At 39.2% G+C, this 16,202-nt stretch overlaps 2 protein-coding genes across 6 annotated transcripts in view; one reads left to right on the forward strand and one right to left on the reverse strand.

Annotated features, from left to right (window-relative positions):
• TRAPPC13 (trafficking protein particle complex subunit 13) overlaps positions 1 to 10,304 on the forward strand; it is a 43,250-nt gene extending 32,946 nt beyond the window's left edge. For 2 of the 4 annotated variants that reach the window (XM_005301006.5, XM_024107374.3), the window contains 4 exons: positions 2,486 to 2,684; positions 6,567 to 6,667; positions 9,715 to 9,862; positions 9,974 to 10,304. In XM_005301006.5, the coding sequence (XP_005301063.2) occupies positions 2,486 to 2,684; positions 6,567 to 6,667; positions 9,715 to 9,862; positions 9,974 to 10,078 (553 nt within the window). In that variant the 3' untranslated portion in view covers positions 10,079 to 10,304. Of the gene's footprint in view, positions 1 to 2,485; positions 2,685 to 6,566; positions 6,668 to 9,711; positions 9,863 to 9,973 lie in introns of all 4 variants that reach the window. The other 2 variants (XM_005301003.5, XM_005301005.5) reach the window with 1 other exon arrangement.
• A 1,619-nt stretch (positions 10,305 to 11,923) lies between these two features.
• The window catches only part of SGTB (small glutamine rich tetratricopeptide repeat co-chaperone beta), a 37,983-nt gene continuing 33,704 nt past the window's right edge, over positions 11,924 to 16,202 (reverse strand). For both annotated transcript variants that reach the window (XM_005301001.4, XM_005301002.5), the window contains exon 11: positions 11,924 to 15,291. In XM_005301001.4, the coding sequence (XP_005301058.1) occupies positions 15,180 to 15,291 (112 nt within the window). In that variant the 3' untranslated portion in view covers positions 11,924 to 15,179. The remainder of the gene's footprint in view (positions 15,292 to 16,202) is intronic.

Below are 16,202 nucleotides of genomic sequence, written 5' to 3' on the forward strand. Positions count from 1 at the left end.
CCTTTATTGTTTACTTAAACACAAACGTTAGCCTGAGCTCTTTCTAACCTTGCCTTTTCCTAGGATTTCTCCCTGCAGGACACCTTTGACCTTGCCCCTACTGCTGTCTGCTTTTGAGAGCGCTTTAACCCTTTTATAGGTCTCAGTTATAACTAATAAGACTCACTAGAGCCAGCTGCCAAGGTAGATCAGCAGAATGGCCCTGCAAGACCCTAGAAAAATGTAGTATTTATTTTAATATACCTGATAGCAGGAGTTCTCAATCTTTTCTGGTCCATGAACCACAAAATGACTGAAAAATCATCCTGTGACTCACCATATCCCAAAATCCTACTGGTGCAAAAGATTGTGGGATTTGAATAATGGATGACGTTTTGGTCACTTTGTGTGTCAGATCTAAAAATGTAAGTAAGGTAGGGATTGTGGTGCTGCTGTGGGGTAAAGTGGGACTTCTCCTTGCCTATACAGGGCTCAGCTCCAGGGCAGAGGAAGCATTGTTCCTATGGACTGTAAAGCCTGCTCCAGCCCTCCATGCAGCACTGTTTCCCTTGTCCTAGAGCAGAATTACATGCAGGACAGGGAGGGTGGAAGAGATGCTCTGGGATTGGGTGGGAGGGGACAGAGGATAGCAGAAGTAGAGAGAAGAGTAGGGATTGAGCTGCTGTTGGATTTTAAATAGTTCTCAAACAGTATGATGTAACCCACCAGATGCACTCTTGCTCTCCACTTCTGGATCAGGCTCCTCCAGTTGAGCAGTGTTATAGTATGGCATCTAAATGGTATAGCAGACCAGCTCAGGAAGGGCATTAGTGTGTAGGTACAGCATGGAAGAGCAAAATAATGGGGTATCAAGGCTAGTGGCAATGGCAGAGAGGAGGGGACTAAGGATCAATGCAAAGAAAGACAGTCATCTGAGATTTTGCAGGTGGAGGAGAGTGGGGACAGTGATGTGTTTCTTCACTAGCAGCATGAAGTGGTGATACTAAAAGATAGGAAGAATTGCCAGTGCTAGGTTTTTAGTATACAGTTCTTAAACCTAGCTGTCCTTGGACTATTGATGAAAGCCATCAGCTTTCACCAACTTGAATAGGTCTTCCTCGGCTAAAATACCTGTTCCTTCTGGTTGGAAGATAGCTCAGCCTCTGGTAGAGCAACCAGTTCCAGTAACATTGCAGGAAGTTTTTGAGAAAGGGAGTGCTATTACCAATTCAATTCTTTGGTGCTACTGGATGGTGTTTAGCCTAATTTGCTCTTGAATTTATTAATATTACAGCATGTTGCTCTAGGCTATAGAATTGAACTGCTAGGTTATTAAAGTGACCAGGTATGCGGATTATTTTTAATGCAACTTTGAACACTATCAGTACTGTGTAAGCAGTGAGTGAATCCAGTTTCCTAAAATAGATTATTATCCTTTTCCCTTTCACTATAAAACCTTTCAACAGACCTTAGTATTGTTGGAAGAGAGTCAGTTTGGCTGACATGTCATCTGTAGAGTTCCTTGCTTATTCACACACTGAAGTGTTTTTTTCCACAAGGGAGTAGAGGAAGCCTCATTAAACTTTATTATTTTTTTTAACATAAATGTTTTGGCTAGAAATACTACTGATATTTAGAATATTTATTCACATTCCGCTTTTGTCTGTTTATATTAATTTTAAACAGATTTAAAGACAAAGCAGGCTTCCCTGTTGCTCTTTGTACAAATATCACCATTTCCCATGATCATATACTTAGTTAAGGTTTTGAGATCTGCTCCATTCCTGTACATAGAACGCCTTTCTCAAATTATTAGGACAAATATTATTAGATGAAATATAGAAGTTATATTTTTGCACATTATGTTGCCACGCTCTTATTTACCTCTCTCCCTCTCCCACCCACCTCGAACCCAGGCTGAATATAGTGCAAATCATCTCTCTTACTTGATATCTGTGATAAATGAGGCAGTGCTACAGCTGTTTGTTTGAACTTAAAATGAAGCTGATGTTCTAATACACTGGTCTAAAATGATACTTAAAACTTTCATAGTGCTTTACTTTTTCAAAGTTGTGTACAAACCTTGTCTAAATTAGATAACCCTGTTAAAAAAAAAAACACAGTGTCACCAGAAGACTATGATTTAGGCTAGAAACTAATGGACAATCCAAGCTATAATTTAGCAAAACTGACTTTCCCAGGACAGCTTTTTCCCCACATGGAAATACCCTTCTCATGGTTATTATACTTCAAATATTTTAAATTAGTTCCTTGATCCTGAATTCTGCTCTGTATGCTTTGTGTTTCCTTGTTTGGCATGGTCACTGTCTCTGCTTAGCTTATTTTCCATGTTTCTGTAGAACGGCTTTCTGTAGGCATCTTTCATCTTTGAATAAGAAACCACACACAAAGTAAATAGGATTTTATTGGATTATTGCTAAGGCTAAGATCAAGAATCCTGTTGAAAGTAACAGTTTAAACTGAGGAACAATGTTATTTCTTCTAGTGTCTCTACATTTGGTTCAAGGACGTATTTACAACCTATGGATACTCGTCAGTATTTATATTGCCTAAAACCCAAGCAGGAATTTGCAGAGAAAGCTGGAGTGATTAAAGGTGTAACAGTAATTGGAAAACTAGACATCGTATGGAAAACAAATTTAGGTGAACGGGGAAGGTTGCAGACCAGCCAGCTCCAAAGAATGGTACGTCTTTTACAATCAGAAAATCCATTTTCAAGATAACTGAATGCTAAATTGAATACTTAAACCGTGACAGGAAAGAAAGTAGTTCACAGTGCCTGCCTGCTAGCTGAACTTATTCTGTATTCAACAAGTGTCTTTATACTTCACACACATTTTGGAAAACTATGTAGTGTAAATTTTCAGCAAAGACTTGCTCTGTGGAGTGTGGAAAAACCATGTTTCCGAAGGTAGCGTAGCTGAACAAAAATGCTGGTTTTCCTGACTTTTGTTGGTGTATGAGAGGCAAAATTCCTTTCAGCTTGCTTGATGTTTTACTTTGCATAGCAACATGTCCATTTTTGAGACATTGAACCACATAACTTAATGGATCATAAATTTAGAATTGCAAGAGTAAAGCATTTAACTTACCAAAGTACCAGAGAATAAAGAAAAATTAGTTCCTTGATTGGAGTTTGCCAACGTATTGAAGTGCAGTTCTTGTCTCAAAAGGAGTGTCTTTAAATATGGCTCCTCTTTTATCCCACAGATCTGCTCCTTTTGTGCATTTGGACTCATCTGCTTTCTTAAGCAGAACATAATGAACTATTCTAAAGAAAATAGTTTTTATATTTTACTCTTCTTAGCCTTGCAGAGCCAACACTGCAAAAATGAATGAAATCTATTCTTCCTTCTTGTGGCTCATCAACAGTTGCTTACAAGTTCTTATTACAGGGCCAATCGGTCAACTGTGCAACCCCACTGTCTTTACTAGGCATCACAAAGAGTTAAATTTGGCTTGTAGCAGCACCTTTATTGATGGTGATGGGTTCTTCCTTTCCCACATACCAACTTGACAATTGCATCCCAGGCTGCACTTCCAGAACTAGCAGTCAGGAAAAAAAGTCTCTTTGTAACCAGTTTTATTGCAGTGGTGGTGTAGCTGTCTTGGCCCCAAGATCTGAGAGAGACAAGGTAGATGAGGTAATATCTTCTGTTACTGGCAGGTGTAAGCTTTTGAGGTTCACAGAGCTCTTAAGGTACTCGAAAGCTTTACCTTCCACCACCAGAAGGTGGTCCAATAGAAGATATTACCTCACCTATCTGGTCTCATTGTAAACAGTACGTCTGATATGGAATCAATGAAATGCAGAATTGCCACTCTGAGAATCACTTGGAAATTCATATTGAATTACTGACAGTTCTTTTCCTTTTTACTTGTATGTATGCTTACATCAAGCATCTCTTCCTTCCACCTTCCCACCTCCCCCCAGTCCAACTGGAAATGGTTCCCTCTGTAAGCACCTTTCATCTAGTATGCCTGGATTTTGTCGATGTCAGCATTATTTTCATCACTAGGACTTCATAGGTATACTGATGAACCTCTAGCCTGCTTGCTTATAACTTCCTGTCCTTTGTCAACCAACTCTTCCATCTTCAGCCTACCTTATCGCTAATTCCTCTTTCCCCTTTAAAACAGACTTTTCCCATCTACAATCAGAGTTCTTTCATTCTGTCCCCTTCCTCATTGGACGCTTACTTTGGTAATTTGATTATCTCCAGTAGCTTAACTCCAGCTGCTGATGCTTGAAAAGCCAATGGTACGCCTGTTTCCTCTTCATTGGGCATATGGAAACCGAAGCTGACTATATAATGAATCTCTAAATTTCAGAAATGGGTTCACTTCTAGTTTGTCATTGTTGTAAAACAGTGGTTCACAGTAGCCCTCTTTCTAATGAGAGCTGGGAGGAGTTTTCTACACTTAGCTATTTCAAAGATATACCTCTACCCCGATATAACGCGACCCGGTATAACACGAATTCGGATATGACGTGGTATCTCAGGGCTTCACTTTTGGCCTCTTCTCATTCTGGAATGTCTAATTGTTAGCTTCAACGTTAGATATTGCTTTGTGCATGTGATCTCCATCTCTCCTCTGGCTCATCAGCTCTATCTGTCCTACAGTCTTAATTCTGTAAGGTGCTGCTAGACCTTAACATTCTACTGCTGAATGGCACTGCTGTTTTTCTTAATCCCTAGTCTTGAGAGAGTCTAGAATACTGTCAGGAACTCAGCTGATTTGGGGCTAGCAACTGGATGAGCTGGAGTGGACCCAATAAGCCCTCACTAAGTGACTATGCTACCTGATTGGTCAGAAGAACCAACAGATGATCATTAAAGCCCTTAGCAACAGCAGTACAATGGCTGCTCAGTGTGTTCCAGACCTGCTTCCTACCTAACCCTTTCTCTACCCCTTGCCTGCTCCACTCCAGCCCTGGACTCTGCCTTCCTGTGAATTCTTCATTCCTAATTCCTGACTCTGATCATTGGCTTGCCTCCTGACCATACCTCCTGCCCTCTGATTCTGCTATGGCCACTAGGTAGCACTAACTACTCCTTGGTTTGTGACAAATACTATGGCCAAACTACCCTCTCCATTATGAAATGGGATCAGATCCTTTCCATTCTTCCTCACCTTGACTGGATTCCTATCTCCCAATCCAACTAAAAACATGGCCTATTTGGCCCATTTTACCCTGCGTCTCCTGTGTTTGCCTCTTATGTCTCTTCCCCTCAAATCCCATAAGTTAGAGGTTGCCATTTTTATAGCTGCTCTATTGATCTGGAATTCTCACTTAAGCAACTGTTTCAGCTCTTCAAATGAGTTTAGTACTTCTCTACTCACTTTAGTGTGTTCAAGACAGGCTTTTCTTGCACATCTACGCTTTTAAAAATTAATCATATTTCTCTCCGTTATATATGCCTTTCAGCCTGCCAGCAAGTATGTATTCCCCACTCTATCAATCATTATCTTTTTGCATCACTTCTTTGTAAAGTGTTCTGTGATATTTGCTGAAGGATGCCATATGAAAAGTTACATTTCATACAGGAAAACTTATAATAAACATACCACCACTACCCTAGTATTTAAGTGCTTCATCTCAATGAGACTCAGGAGAGGGAAGAAAGAAAAAAGGCAGGTGGGAATGGATAGTTAAGGCTTTTGGAAATAGAACATAGAACTCTTTATCTCGTTTGCTGGCTTGAATTCAAGCTGGTAGTAACCAAAGCCTCTGCCATATGATGGCTAATCAGTGAGCTACGTAAAATGACTTGAGTCTCAATTCAAATTATAGTGGACATGTGTTGACATCAAATGCCACCCTAGCTGGCAGTTACTAGCAATATTTTTGGCAGTCCTAGTAGAGGTTCTACAGACAAAGGATATAGAGATTGAATTATTGTCTCACCCATAGAATTGATAACTCTGTCAAGGATGAGATGTATTAGTGGGATAGTGCGGGGAAACGTATATTTCCATTATCCACACTGTCGCTTGCTTTTGAGCACAAGTAAGATTTTATCACCCTCGGAGAGTGAAATGTGGCTCACATTCGAAACTTAAATTAAGAAATTGGAAAACACAAAATTCAGATCTTATTTTTCCTGTGAGTCTTTCACCCATCTTAACTTGTGATAAATTTATTTGTTTTTCTTTCTGTTTCTTAAGCTGTGTCTACACTAGCACTTATGTCAGCAAAACCTTTGTCGCTCAGGGGTATGAAAAAACAGCCCCAGAACGACATAAGTTTATTGCCAGCGTAAGTGCTCATGTGTACAGTACTACATCAGCAGGAGACGTTCTTCCGCTGACATAGCTACCGCCACTAGTTGAGCTGGTTTTATTATGTTGACAGGAGACCTCTCTCCCATTAGTATAACGTGGCTACACAAGCCCTTTTACAGCGGCACAGCTGTATTGATACAGTTGTGCTGTTGTAAGCTTGTAAGTGTAGACATGGCCTTAGTTTAAATTTGTTAGACTAGACTAAAAGAAGGTTCAATACAGTACTTGAGCTTTGTTACCAACGACTTGAAAAGCTAACTATTCTTGTACCTCTGCAGGCCCCAGGCTATGGTGATGTAAGACTTTCTTTGGAGACAATACCAGATACTGTAAATCTGGAAGAGCCTTTTGACATTACGTGTAAAATAACAAATTGCAGGTAATATCAATTGGTTTTTGAGCTTTTTTGATCCGGGAAGTTTGGTTTCTTTAGTGCTTGCTGCTAAAGTAAATTTTAAACATGCATCTTTGTAGATATAGATCTGTATAGATATATAGTAATACCTCATATTGTTACCCTTTGTTGTTTGAAATATATTTATATTAGAGTAAATTAAAGTGATCATAAAGCTATAATTCCACCAAAGGTGGTGGTGATACTGGAATGGCTTTGGATGTTGCCAAAATTCTGTGATGGAAGTCTGTGTAACTGCAATCTTGTATATTAATGTGGATACAAGTGTTAAGTTACAAAACATCTTATGCTATTAGCATAAATGTAAGCACTAAGTTAAACTACTTCAACTAATTTCCATAAGAATAAAGGATACCTTCAGTGTCAACTTTAACTGTCACTTACCCTGCAACCCCCCAGAAGCATTGTCTTAATGTTTTTTAAAAAATTAAATCTATCCAAGTCTTGAATATTAAGTTGGCACTTGACATGACTTTTAATAGTCATACTACAGTAGGATTGTAAAAGTACCAAAAATAATGTAATTCTCAGCTGTAGATGAGGCCGGGAAGTAAAGGAAAGCAATTATTCTGCATTTGCCTTTTTTGGTAGTCTTCTTGTTCTTGTCCCACGTGTAAGTGATATGGTATTCCAGCATGACTACCATCTCACTGTACAATTCTTACATTTTAAGAATGTTTAAACAATGTTTACATTGTTTAAAACCAAGAAAGAAGAAGTGGGACCGCTAAACACGGAGGATGGAGTGGAGGTTAAGGATAATCTAGGCATGGCCCAATATCTAAACAAATATTTTGCCTCAGTCTTTAATGAGGCTAATGAGGAGTTTAGGGATAATGGTAGGATGACAAATGGGAATGAGGATATGGAGGTAGATATTACCACATCTGAGGTAGAAGCCAAACTCGAACAGCTTAATGTGACTAAATCGGGGGCCCAGATAATCTTCATCCAAGAATATTAAAGGAACTGGCACATGAAATTGCAAGCCCATTAGCAAGAATTTTTAATGAATCTGTAAACTCAAGGGTTGTACCGTATGACTGGAGAATTGCTAACGTAGTTCCTATCTTTAAGAAAGGGAAAAAAAGTGATCCAGGCAACTCCAGGCCTGTTAGTTTGACATCTGTAGTATGCAAGGTCTTGGAAAAAATTTTGAAAGAGAAAGTAGTTAAGAACATTGAGGTCAGTGGTAATTGGGACAAAATGCAACATTGTTTTACAAAAGGTAGATCGTGCCAAACCAACCTGATCTCCTTCTTTGAGAAGGTACCAGATTTTTTAGACAAAGGAAATGTCGTGGATCTAATCTACCTCGATTTCATTAAGGCATTTGATACGATTCCACATGGGGAATTATTAGCTAAATTGGAAAAGATGGGGATCAATATGAAAATGGAAAGGTGGATAAGGAACTGGTTGAAGGGGAGACTACAACGGGTTGTACTGAAAGGTGAACTGTCAGGCTGGAGGGAGGTTACTAGTGGAGTTCCTCGGGGATCGGTTTTGGGACCAATCTTATTTAATCTTTTTATTACTGACCTTTGCACAAAAAGTGGGAGTGTACTAATAAAATTTGCAGATGACACGAAGCTGGGAGGTATTGCCAATACAGAGAAGGACCGGGATATCATACAGGAAGATCTGGATGACCTTGTAAACTGGAGTAATAGTAATGGATGAAATTTAATAGTGAAAAGTACAAGATCATGCATTTAGGGATTAATAACAAGAATTATTGTTATAAACTGGGAATGCATCAGTTGGAAGTAATGGAGGAGGAGGACCTCAGAGTATTGGTTGATCACAGAATGACTATGAGCAGCCAATGTGATATTGCTGTGAAAAAAGCTAATGCGGTCTTGGGATGCATCAGAGGAGGTATTTCCAGTAGAGATAAGGAGGTGTTAGTACCGTTATAGAAGGCACTGGTGAGACCTTATCTGGAATACTGTGTGCAGTTCTGGTCTCCCATGTTTAAGAAGGATGAATTCAAACTGGAACAGGTACAGAGAAGGGCTACTAGGATGATCCGAGGAATAGAAAACCTGTCTTATGAAAGGAGACTCAAAGAGCTTGGCTTGTTTAGCCTAACCAAAAGAAGGCTGAGGGGAGATATGATTGCTCTCTATAAATATATCAGAGGAATAAATACCAGGAAGGGAGAGGAATTCTTTAAGCTCAGTACCAATGTGGATACAAGAACAAATAGTTATAAACTGACCATCAGGAAGTTTAGACTTGAAATTAGATGAAGGTTTCTAACCATCAGAGGAGTGAAGTTCTGGAACAGCCTTCCAAGGGTAGTAGTGGGGAGAAAAGACATATCTGGCTTCAAGACTAAGCTTGATAAGTTTATGGAGAGGATGGTATAATGGGATAGCCTAATTTTGGCAATTAATTGGTCTTTGACTATTAGCGGTAAATATGCCCAATGGCTTGTGATGGGATGTTAGATGGGGTGGGATCTGAGTTACTACAGAGAATTCTTTCCTGGGTGTCTGGCTGGTGAGTCTTACCCACATGCTCAGGGTTTAGCTGATTGCCATATTTGGGTCGGGAAGGAATTTTCCTCCAGGGCAGATTGGCAGAGGCCCTGGAGGTTTTTTGCCACCTTCTGCAGCGTGGGGCATGGGTCATTTGCTGGAAGATTCTCTGCATCTTGAAGTCTTTAAACCATGATTTGAGGACTTCAATGGCTCAGACACAGGTTTGATACAGGAGTGGATGGGTGAGATATTGTGGCCTGCGTTGTGCAGGAGGTCAGACTAGATGATCATAATGGTCCCTTCTGACCTTAAAATCTATGATTCTATGAAAACAAATTAATATGTAACTAACTTTTGAGACTTAGTGGCTTGTAATAGATCATCCTAACTTCAGTAATAAACCATTCATATCAGGAGTTTCTAATGAGTGCTCTCAGAATCATCAAGCTATTGTACTTCTGCAGTCTTTCTTGAATGGTAAAGAACTAGGTTTTTTCCTTATTGTTTGCTTTCATCTAGCAGTGAAAGAACTATGGATCTGGTTTTGGAAATGTGCAATACTAATTCCATCCACTGGTGTGGAGTTTCAGGAAGACAGCTTGGAAAGCTACACCCCAGTTCATCCCTCCATCTTGCACTTACACTATTGTCTTCAGTACAGGGACTACAAGTAAGAGACAACATAACATAACTATGATATATGGGCTATTTTATGGTCACAGTAGTGCAAAACTTATTCTCATCTACTTACTAAAATTTGTACACCTCTTTTTCCCATTAGAGTGTCTCTGGCTTAAGACTAATGGACACGTTTTTGAAGAGAACATACGAATATGATGATATTGCACAAGTCTGTGTAATTTCTTCAAAAGTAAAAGAACATTGAAGAAAAATCCTTTTAACATTTCCCCTGGGGTTTCTTGGACCAACTTCCTAAATTTTACATCTGACTGATGGCAAAATCATGTTTAAAACATCTGCAAACAATATAAGTATGTTTATTTATTTGTGTCTTCTGTGAGTATTTTTGGAATGTTTTAAAATATGTTTTAAAGAGATAACTACACATATTTTATCTATTATTTGAAAATAAAATCTTTAAAGTCTGAAAATGCAGCTGTCAGGATTTCTTGCACTATTGTATTGAATATGCAGCCATCATAAGAAGGAAGTTATTATCCACTTCACCATTGGCTTTAAAGGGGTGCCCATTGTGGCACTGATTGCAGAGCTGCGTTAACATGGAGGGACTAACCTCTAATGGCAAGGTTTGTTGGGTTTGTTTTTTTTTAATTAGAATTCAGTTCTCATTTTCACCCTTCTGTCAGGGACTTGAGGATTTGGACTTGCACTCCACCATGCAAGCATCCCATGGCTCCAATCTCTTTCCCAGATTCCCTGCTCACTACTGTGATGCTCCCCCTGGGTACCCAGGATTGTGAGGCACCTCTTCACTACCTGCCCTTAGCAAGTAGCAGTTTTGTCTACTGCCTGCCGTAACTCAGCTCCCTGAAACCAACACCTCCTGTCACACACAAGCACTCTGCACACCTCCCCTCTCTGTGCAGGATAGTGATAGACACACACCAACCCGAATCCTTAGAGAGCTCCCTGCAGCATCCTCCGGCCCCTGTCACTGAATACTCTTGGCAATTACCTGATACACAATTAGAATGAATTGTTGGGTGGGGGGGTCCGTATTTTTTGTAATAGATTGTGAAAACATTTTTTGTATTCACACAGTAAACGTATTTTTCCCCATGGCCTTATGTAGGTTGATAATTTCACGCTTACCCAAAGTGGCCGGTTCCTACTTCCAAGTTATTTTCAAGACTATTACTAAATAAAGAAAAGTCCTTCTCTCTGGCTTTTCACACTTTCCCTCAGGGTTATCACACAGCAATCTTGCCTAGTTTGAAATGTTTATTTTAGACTTTCCAATATTATCATCTTTTTTTTTTTCCCCTTTAGTGGAGAGGGTTTTTTTAAATATATGGGATAGATCATGACCAGATTACTAAATTGAGAGCGAGTGGTACTGGCCAAGCTAAACTTTTTCTTTCAGAGCTGTTTTAATCAATATATGCTTGATTGATAGCTTACTCCTAAAGTAGCTAAATTGCCATGTATGCATGAACAGCACAGCCTATCTTCACTCTGCATGTTGTACTCCTGGGGGAATTCTGCACACAATATTTTAAAATTCCCCCAATAAATAATCAACATGCATCTATCAGTTGAGCAAAAGCTAAAGAATAGCAGCTACAGAAATAACCTTATGTTCCTTCTAAACTTCAGCTAGTTAGAGGGCAACGTGGCCTCACGTAATCCACAGAGTTCAATGGAGTAATAAGAGAAACAAAAACTACTGCCCCCACCCCCCCAAAAAAAATAGAACCTAAGTACCTTCAAATTGATCTGTCACAAGTTTAAGGAGATGTAACTATATGGCTACCCTCTCCCTTCAAGAAAAACCCAAAATTGCATTTTAGCAAAAGAAAATGCTTAAGTTTGGTGCTGTGTGCTGAAGTACAACTTTAGTTGTATTTTTCAAGAGGGACATCAAACAGATGAAAATAAAACATTTCCACACAAACCTGTTTTTTTGAAATTCATATCTTTTAAGTGTGTGAATAAAGTAAACTCTTCATTTTACAAGATATTTCCCCCTTTTCCACTGCTTACCACATGAATTTGCTGCTGCACCAGTAATGATAGAAAACCAAACAAATTTTAAATGCATAATTATTTATTTAGTTCACTGATAAACTGCAGTTAGTCTAAAATGAAAGCAATATTTGTTTAGATCATGGTTTACCACTTATCAGTCTGAATTGTTTTCAAAGTTCAAAGTACCCAAGGGCTCTCTTCAACCACTGATTAAAACAAGTCATGACATTGTGAACAATGTAGCCTGTAGAGTGGCAAAATACATTTTAGCATAAATGAAAACTCTTCCTGGACTTAAATAGAAAGAGTAGTTAATGACAGCTACTGTCCATTAGGGAATTTCTATTTTTTTATTAAGCTATAAAGACCCATCTGCTCATATGCAAAATGTAATAGGCAGTTACAAGTTTTCTATTGTCAATTGTGGCATGTTCCTGCATTAGGTAATGTCATCAAAAATCTAAAAACAAGCATTCTTGTTACAGATACTGGAATAAGACTCACATTCTTAACAGTGTGGTAAGTGAAATGGAAGTTACGACTTCTAATAAGCATGGTTCCAAGAGTACAGTTCATAGCATTAGTGATAACTACTCCAGAGCACTTTGACAGGGCTGGCTCTACCAGAACACAGACATCTGCAGAATACTCAGTAGCTGCATGTACATATAACTACAAGCAGAAAGAGTGGCTGTTTTGAACCCTTACAGCCAACCTTTGTTTATATAATTGTTATACAGAAGAGTATAGTTTAGGATTATTATACTTAATCATTAAAGACACTCAGCTACAAAAGACTTTTTAGTAGGAGAGGGTAAGAGAAAACTAAAATATTAAGTGAAGATTGTCACAACACAAGGGTAAATATACTGGGTCACATCCTTAGCTTCTGTAAAGCCCCACTGTTTTATGTTTGTTTTGTTTCCTTTATTAAATTTAGTGCAAAAATCTGGAATTGACCTTGGAGTTGCTGAAAATGTGGAAGGGTAAAGTATAGCGGAGAATACACTGTGTAAATGGTCTGTTTAAAGAGTGCATTATGGAAAAAATCTGCCAAATGATTTCTGCATATGTAGATTCCTAATGTAACTATATTGTTTGGGGCTTAATCATTTATCAGTTTTCTTTATAAAAAGCAATAATCTTTCTTTTTTTTTGTAAAAACAATAATCTGCCTGAAGGCAAATATTAGTTACCTGAACTACAACTGAAAAAAGTACATACATAAGTTAGTCCCCCCCGCCTCTCCCGAAGGCAGACACAGCCAGTGTAAACACTTCTTTCCATGTGGTCAGCCAATAAAACAGAATAGCACTGATTCAATTTAGAGCTTAGGGGTGTTTGCCTAATGTCTCCAATGCACCCCAGAGTACATTAATGATCATGCAGTGCAATTATAAATAGCAGTCTTTTTAGAAAAAATAAAGCTAATAATCTAATGCCATGTAAGAGTTATTTAATGAATAAAATATAAAGTGTCTTATGCAATGGATGTTAGTCTGATTTTCATGTCTGCAAATTTCCCCCCGTGCAATATATACAGCCTGACAAAATTGGGAATTTTTACCCTCCCATTACCAAATTCAGAAAGGCGCTTCTGCCTTAGTTCCAAATTCTGCTCTCGCTTACATTCTGCACAATGTCTTCTCTCTAGCACTTAGCGAAGACACTACATGTGCGAGAGAGCTTCCCCTGTCAGCACAGGCATTCCACCTTCCTGAGAAGCGGTAGCTATGTAAATCTAGTGCTGTCTACCCCAGAGGTTAGGTCGGTATAAGTGCATTGCTCAGGAGTATGGATTTTCACAGCCCTGAGTGACGTAGTTATACTGTCAAAAGTTAGTATAGACCAGTGTTTCACAACCTCTTTGATACCAGGGACCAGCTTGCTGCCTTCCTAAACTGTGGCAGGGAGATCTCAGGGACTGGCGCAGGTTCCTGGACCAGTCGTTGAGAAACACTGGAATAGACCAAGCCTAAGTGTATCCAGCAGCAGTAGATGGCATGAACAGCAAACAAGGGAAACAGGTTACAAAAATATTAAAAAAGAAAAAATACAGAAAAGCAAGGAGGTCTGAAAGTGTCAGGTTAGGAGAGCTGGGAAGAGGAACACAAACTGGAAGAACTATTTCATGGCCCTTTCACCATTAATCACTTATTTAAAATATACAAGTTACATAATTAAACTTCAAAAATCCTTAACTGTGTTTTTTTCCCTAAGCCAGTGATTTACCACACTGTGGTACATATTGATTTATTTGTTCGAATTACCTAAGTTTTCAGTGCTAATGACTTGTGCAGGTGTGTGACCAGTTTAACTAATCACAGTTAAGAATTCTTAAACTCATGTTGTATACTGTATACACACAAGAATGAAGCACAACCTTCCATGCCTATGCTATTAGTGCCATAATGGAGACCTCCAGGGCTACTAAGATGATTAGGGATATATATAGCAGTAGAAATTCCTCTTTCCTTCTCCCTTGGCCTTGTCTCTTCCTCTGATTGCTGCACATCTTCCTCCTAGCACAGTTTTATCATCCTCTCTGTACGTGCAACTCTTAATCATCCCTAGGCTCTACTACCCACCTTCTTCCCACCAGGTAAAGTTGAAAGGCATGTGATGCTGATAGCAAAAGCCTCTCAACCAACCCTGGGCCAGGGACTCTGTGCTACAAAGTCACAGGACTGACCCTCCAGCACATGTTTTAAATTCACATTGCACTCCCATCACCCCCATAGGCTCATCACAAGAAGCAGAGTGCTGGTCAGATCTATTGATTCATAGCAGATCTGGTAAGCAGCAGAGCCATGCAAACCTTTGCTACTGAACAATAGGCCTTTTACAATGTAATTTTAAAAACTAAATTTCTATGCAGGCATACCAGCACCCATTAAAGCATTAGACTCACTTCCCCCCGCAGCAGCCCTGTAGATCGCTCCAATGCACAGCCTTGGTGCATAGTAAGTAGTCTCTCTTTAAAAGAGATGGCAAGTTTTAACATCCATTAATAGATAGTGTTCATTAATTTGAAAAGCCTGAACATGATCATTTTTATATACGGGAATTTAATAAGTCAATGTATTTAATATATATATTTATAAAGGATTCACTATATATACATGATATGTTCAAACGTGTGTGCAACAGATCTGCTTAACAGATTTATTCTTGTTTAACAAACAGACACAAAGGATTTTCTGTTTCATGTCCAAGCAGAATAGTTACAATGATGCATTTGCTACTAGCTACTGTGTGCATTTTGGGATTATATACCATTCACATTTCTAGTTCTACAACCACATGCCTCCTTTAAATCAGGAATGCTCTTCAGTGCTGCCACTGAAAGATCTGCTCCGGACATGATTTCTCAGTTGTTCTATGAGCTCTGGATTCTGCTGTTGTATCTGTTGTGCAAACTGCTGTCCCCTGTGTTAAACAGTTTTTTGTAAATCAACAAGTGAAAAATAACTGGCAGGCAGCACTCATCAGAAAACATCAAGTTTTATGATAGCTGAAGCTATGTTATGTAAATGAAGGCAAAAGCAAGCATGACTAGGATGATCTGTATTAAAATGATAATCATGGTGTTATAGCTTTTACTATTTGAATTCTGTTCTGATGATAGATGGAGATGTGTCTATGGTGAGTCTTTAGATCCATCAGCTGCCTTTGATGAGAACTATTGTTGACTCACCTGCAGACACTAACATTAGTAAATAAAGCTGCTCTTGCATGACTCTGCTCCTTTCCTTCCAAAAGATGCCAGTAGGCAATTTGTGTCAATTGCTCTTCTAGCCTAAAGACAATCTGATGTGGAGTTTCAGAGATGTATTCTGCTACCCATTTTGTGCATGTGTAGGTGAGGCGATTGGGAGAATGTGAGGTAACATAGGCTCCATTATGCTGATAATAACCAGCTCCACAAGTGGACTTCACTTCACCCAAAGAGTCTCTGATCTGCATTTATGTGGTGACTAGCCAGGATTGTGGCTTGTATTGAGCCATCTGGCTGAAATTAACCTCAGATGAGACAACTGAAATACTTGATCACTAGGAAAAACAACTGGAAGAACTCTGTTACTCCAGGAATAAGCTCTTGAGAGAATTTTGTCCAGGTAGCAGTAGCTACCAATACTGCTTTAATTTGATGTGCACTGGGCAGGAAGGCTGCCATTTTGGGGGTGGGGAGGGAATGGGTCCTTGCCAGAGTGATTCGCACTTTTGTTGCCAATAATGTGAACTATTAAAATGGTCCTGGCTACTGTAGAAACCACCTCTCTCCTCATGTGGTGTTGCTTGAAGCAGCAGCCCCTCCCAGTTTAAATGGGAGGAAGCTG

This window comes from Chrysemys picta, chromosome 6, assembly GCF_011386835.1.
Source record: "Chrysemys picta bellii isolate R12L10 chromosome 6, ASM1138683v2, whole genome shotgun sequence".
NCBI classification, from domain to species: Eukaryota; Metazoa; Chordata; order Testudines; family Emydidae; genus Chrysemys; species Chrysemys picta.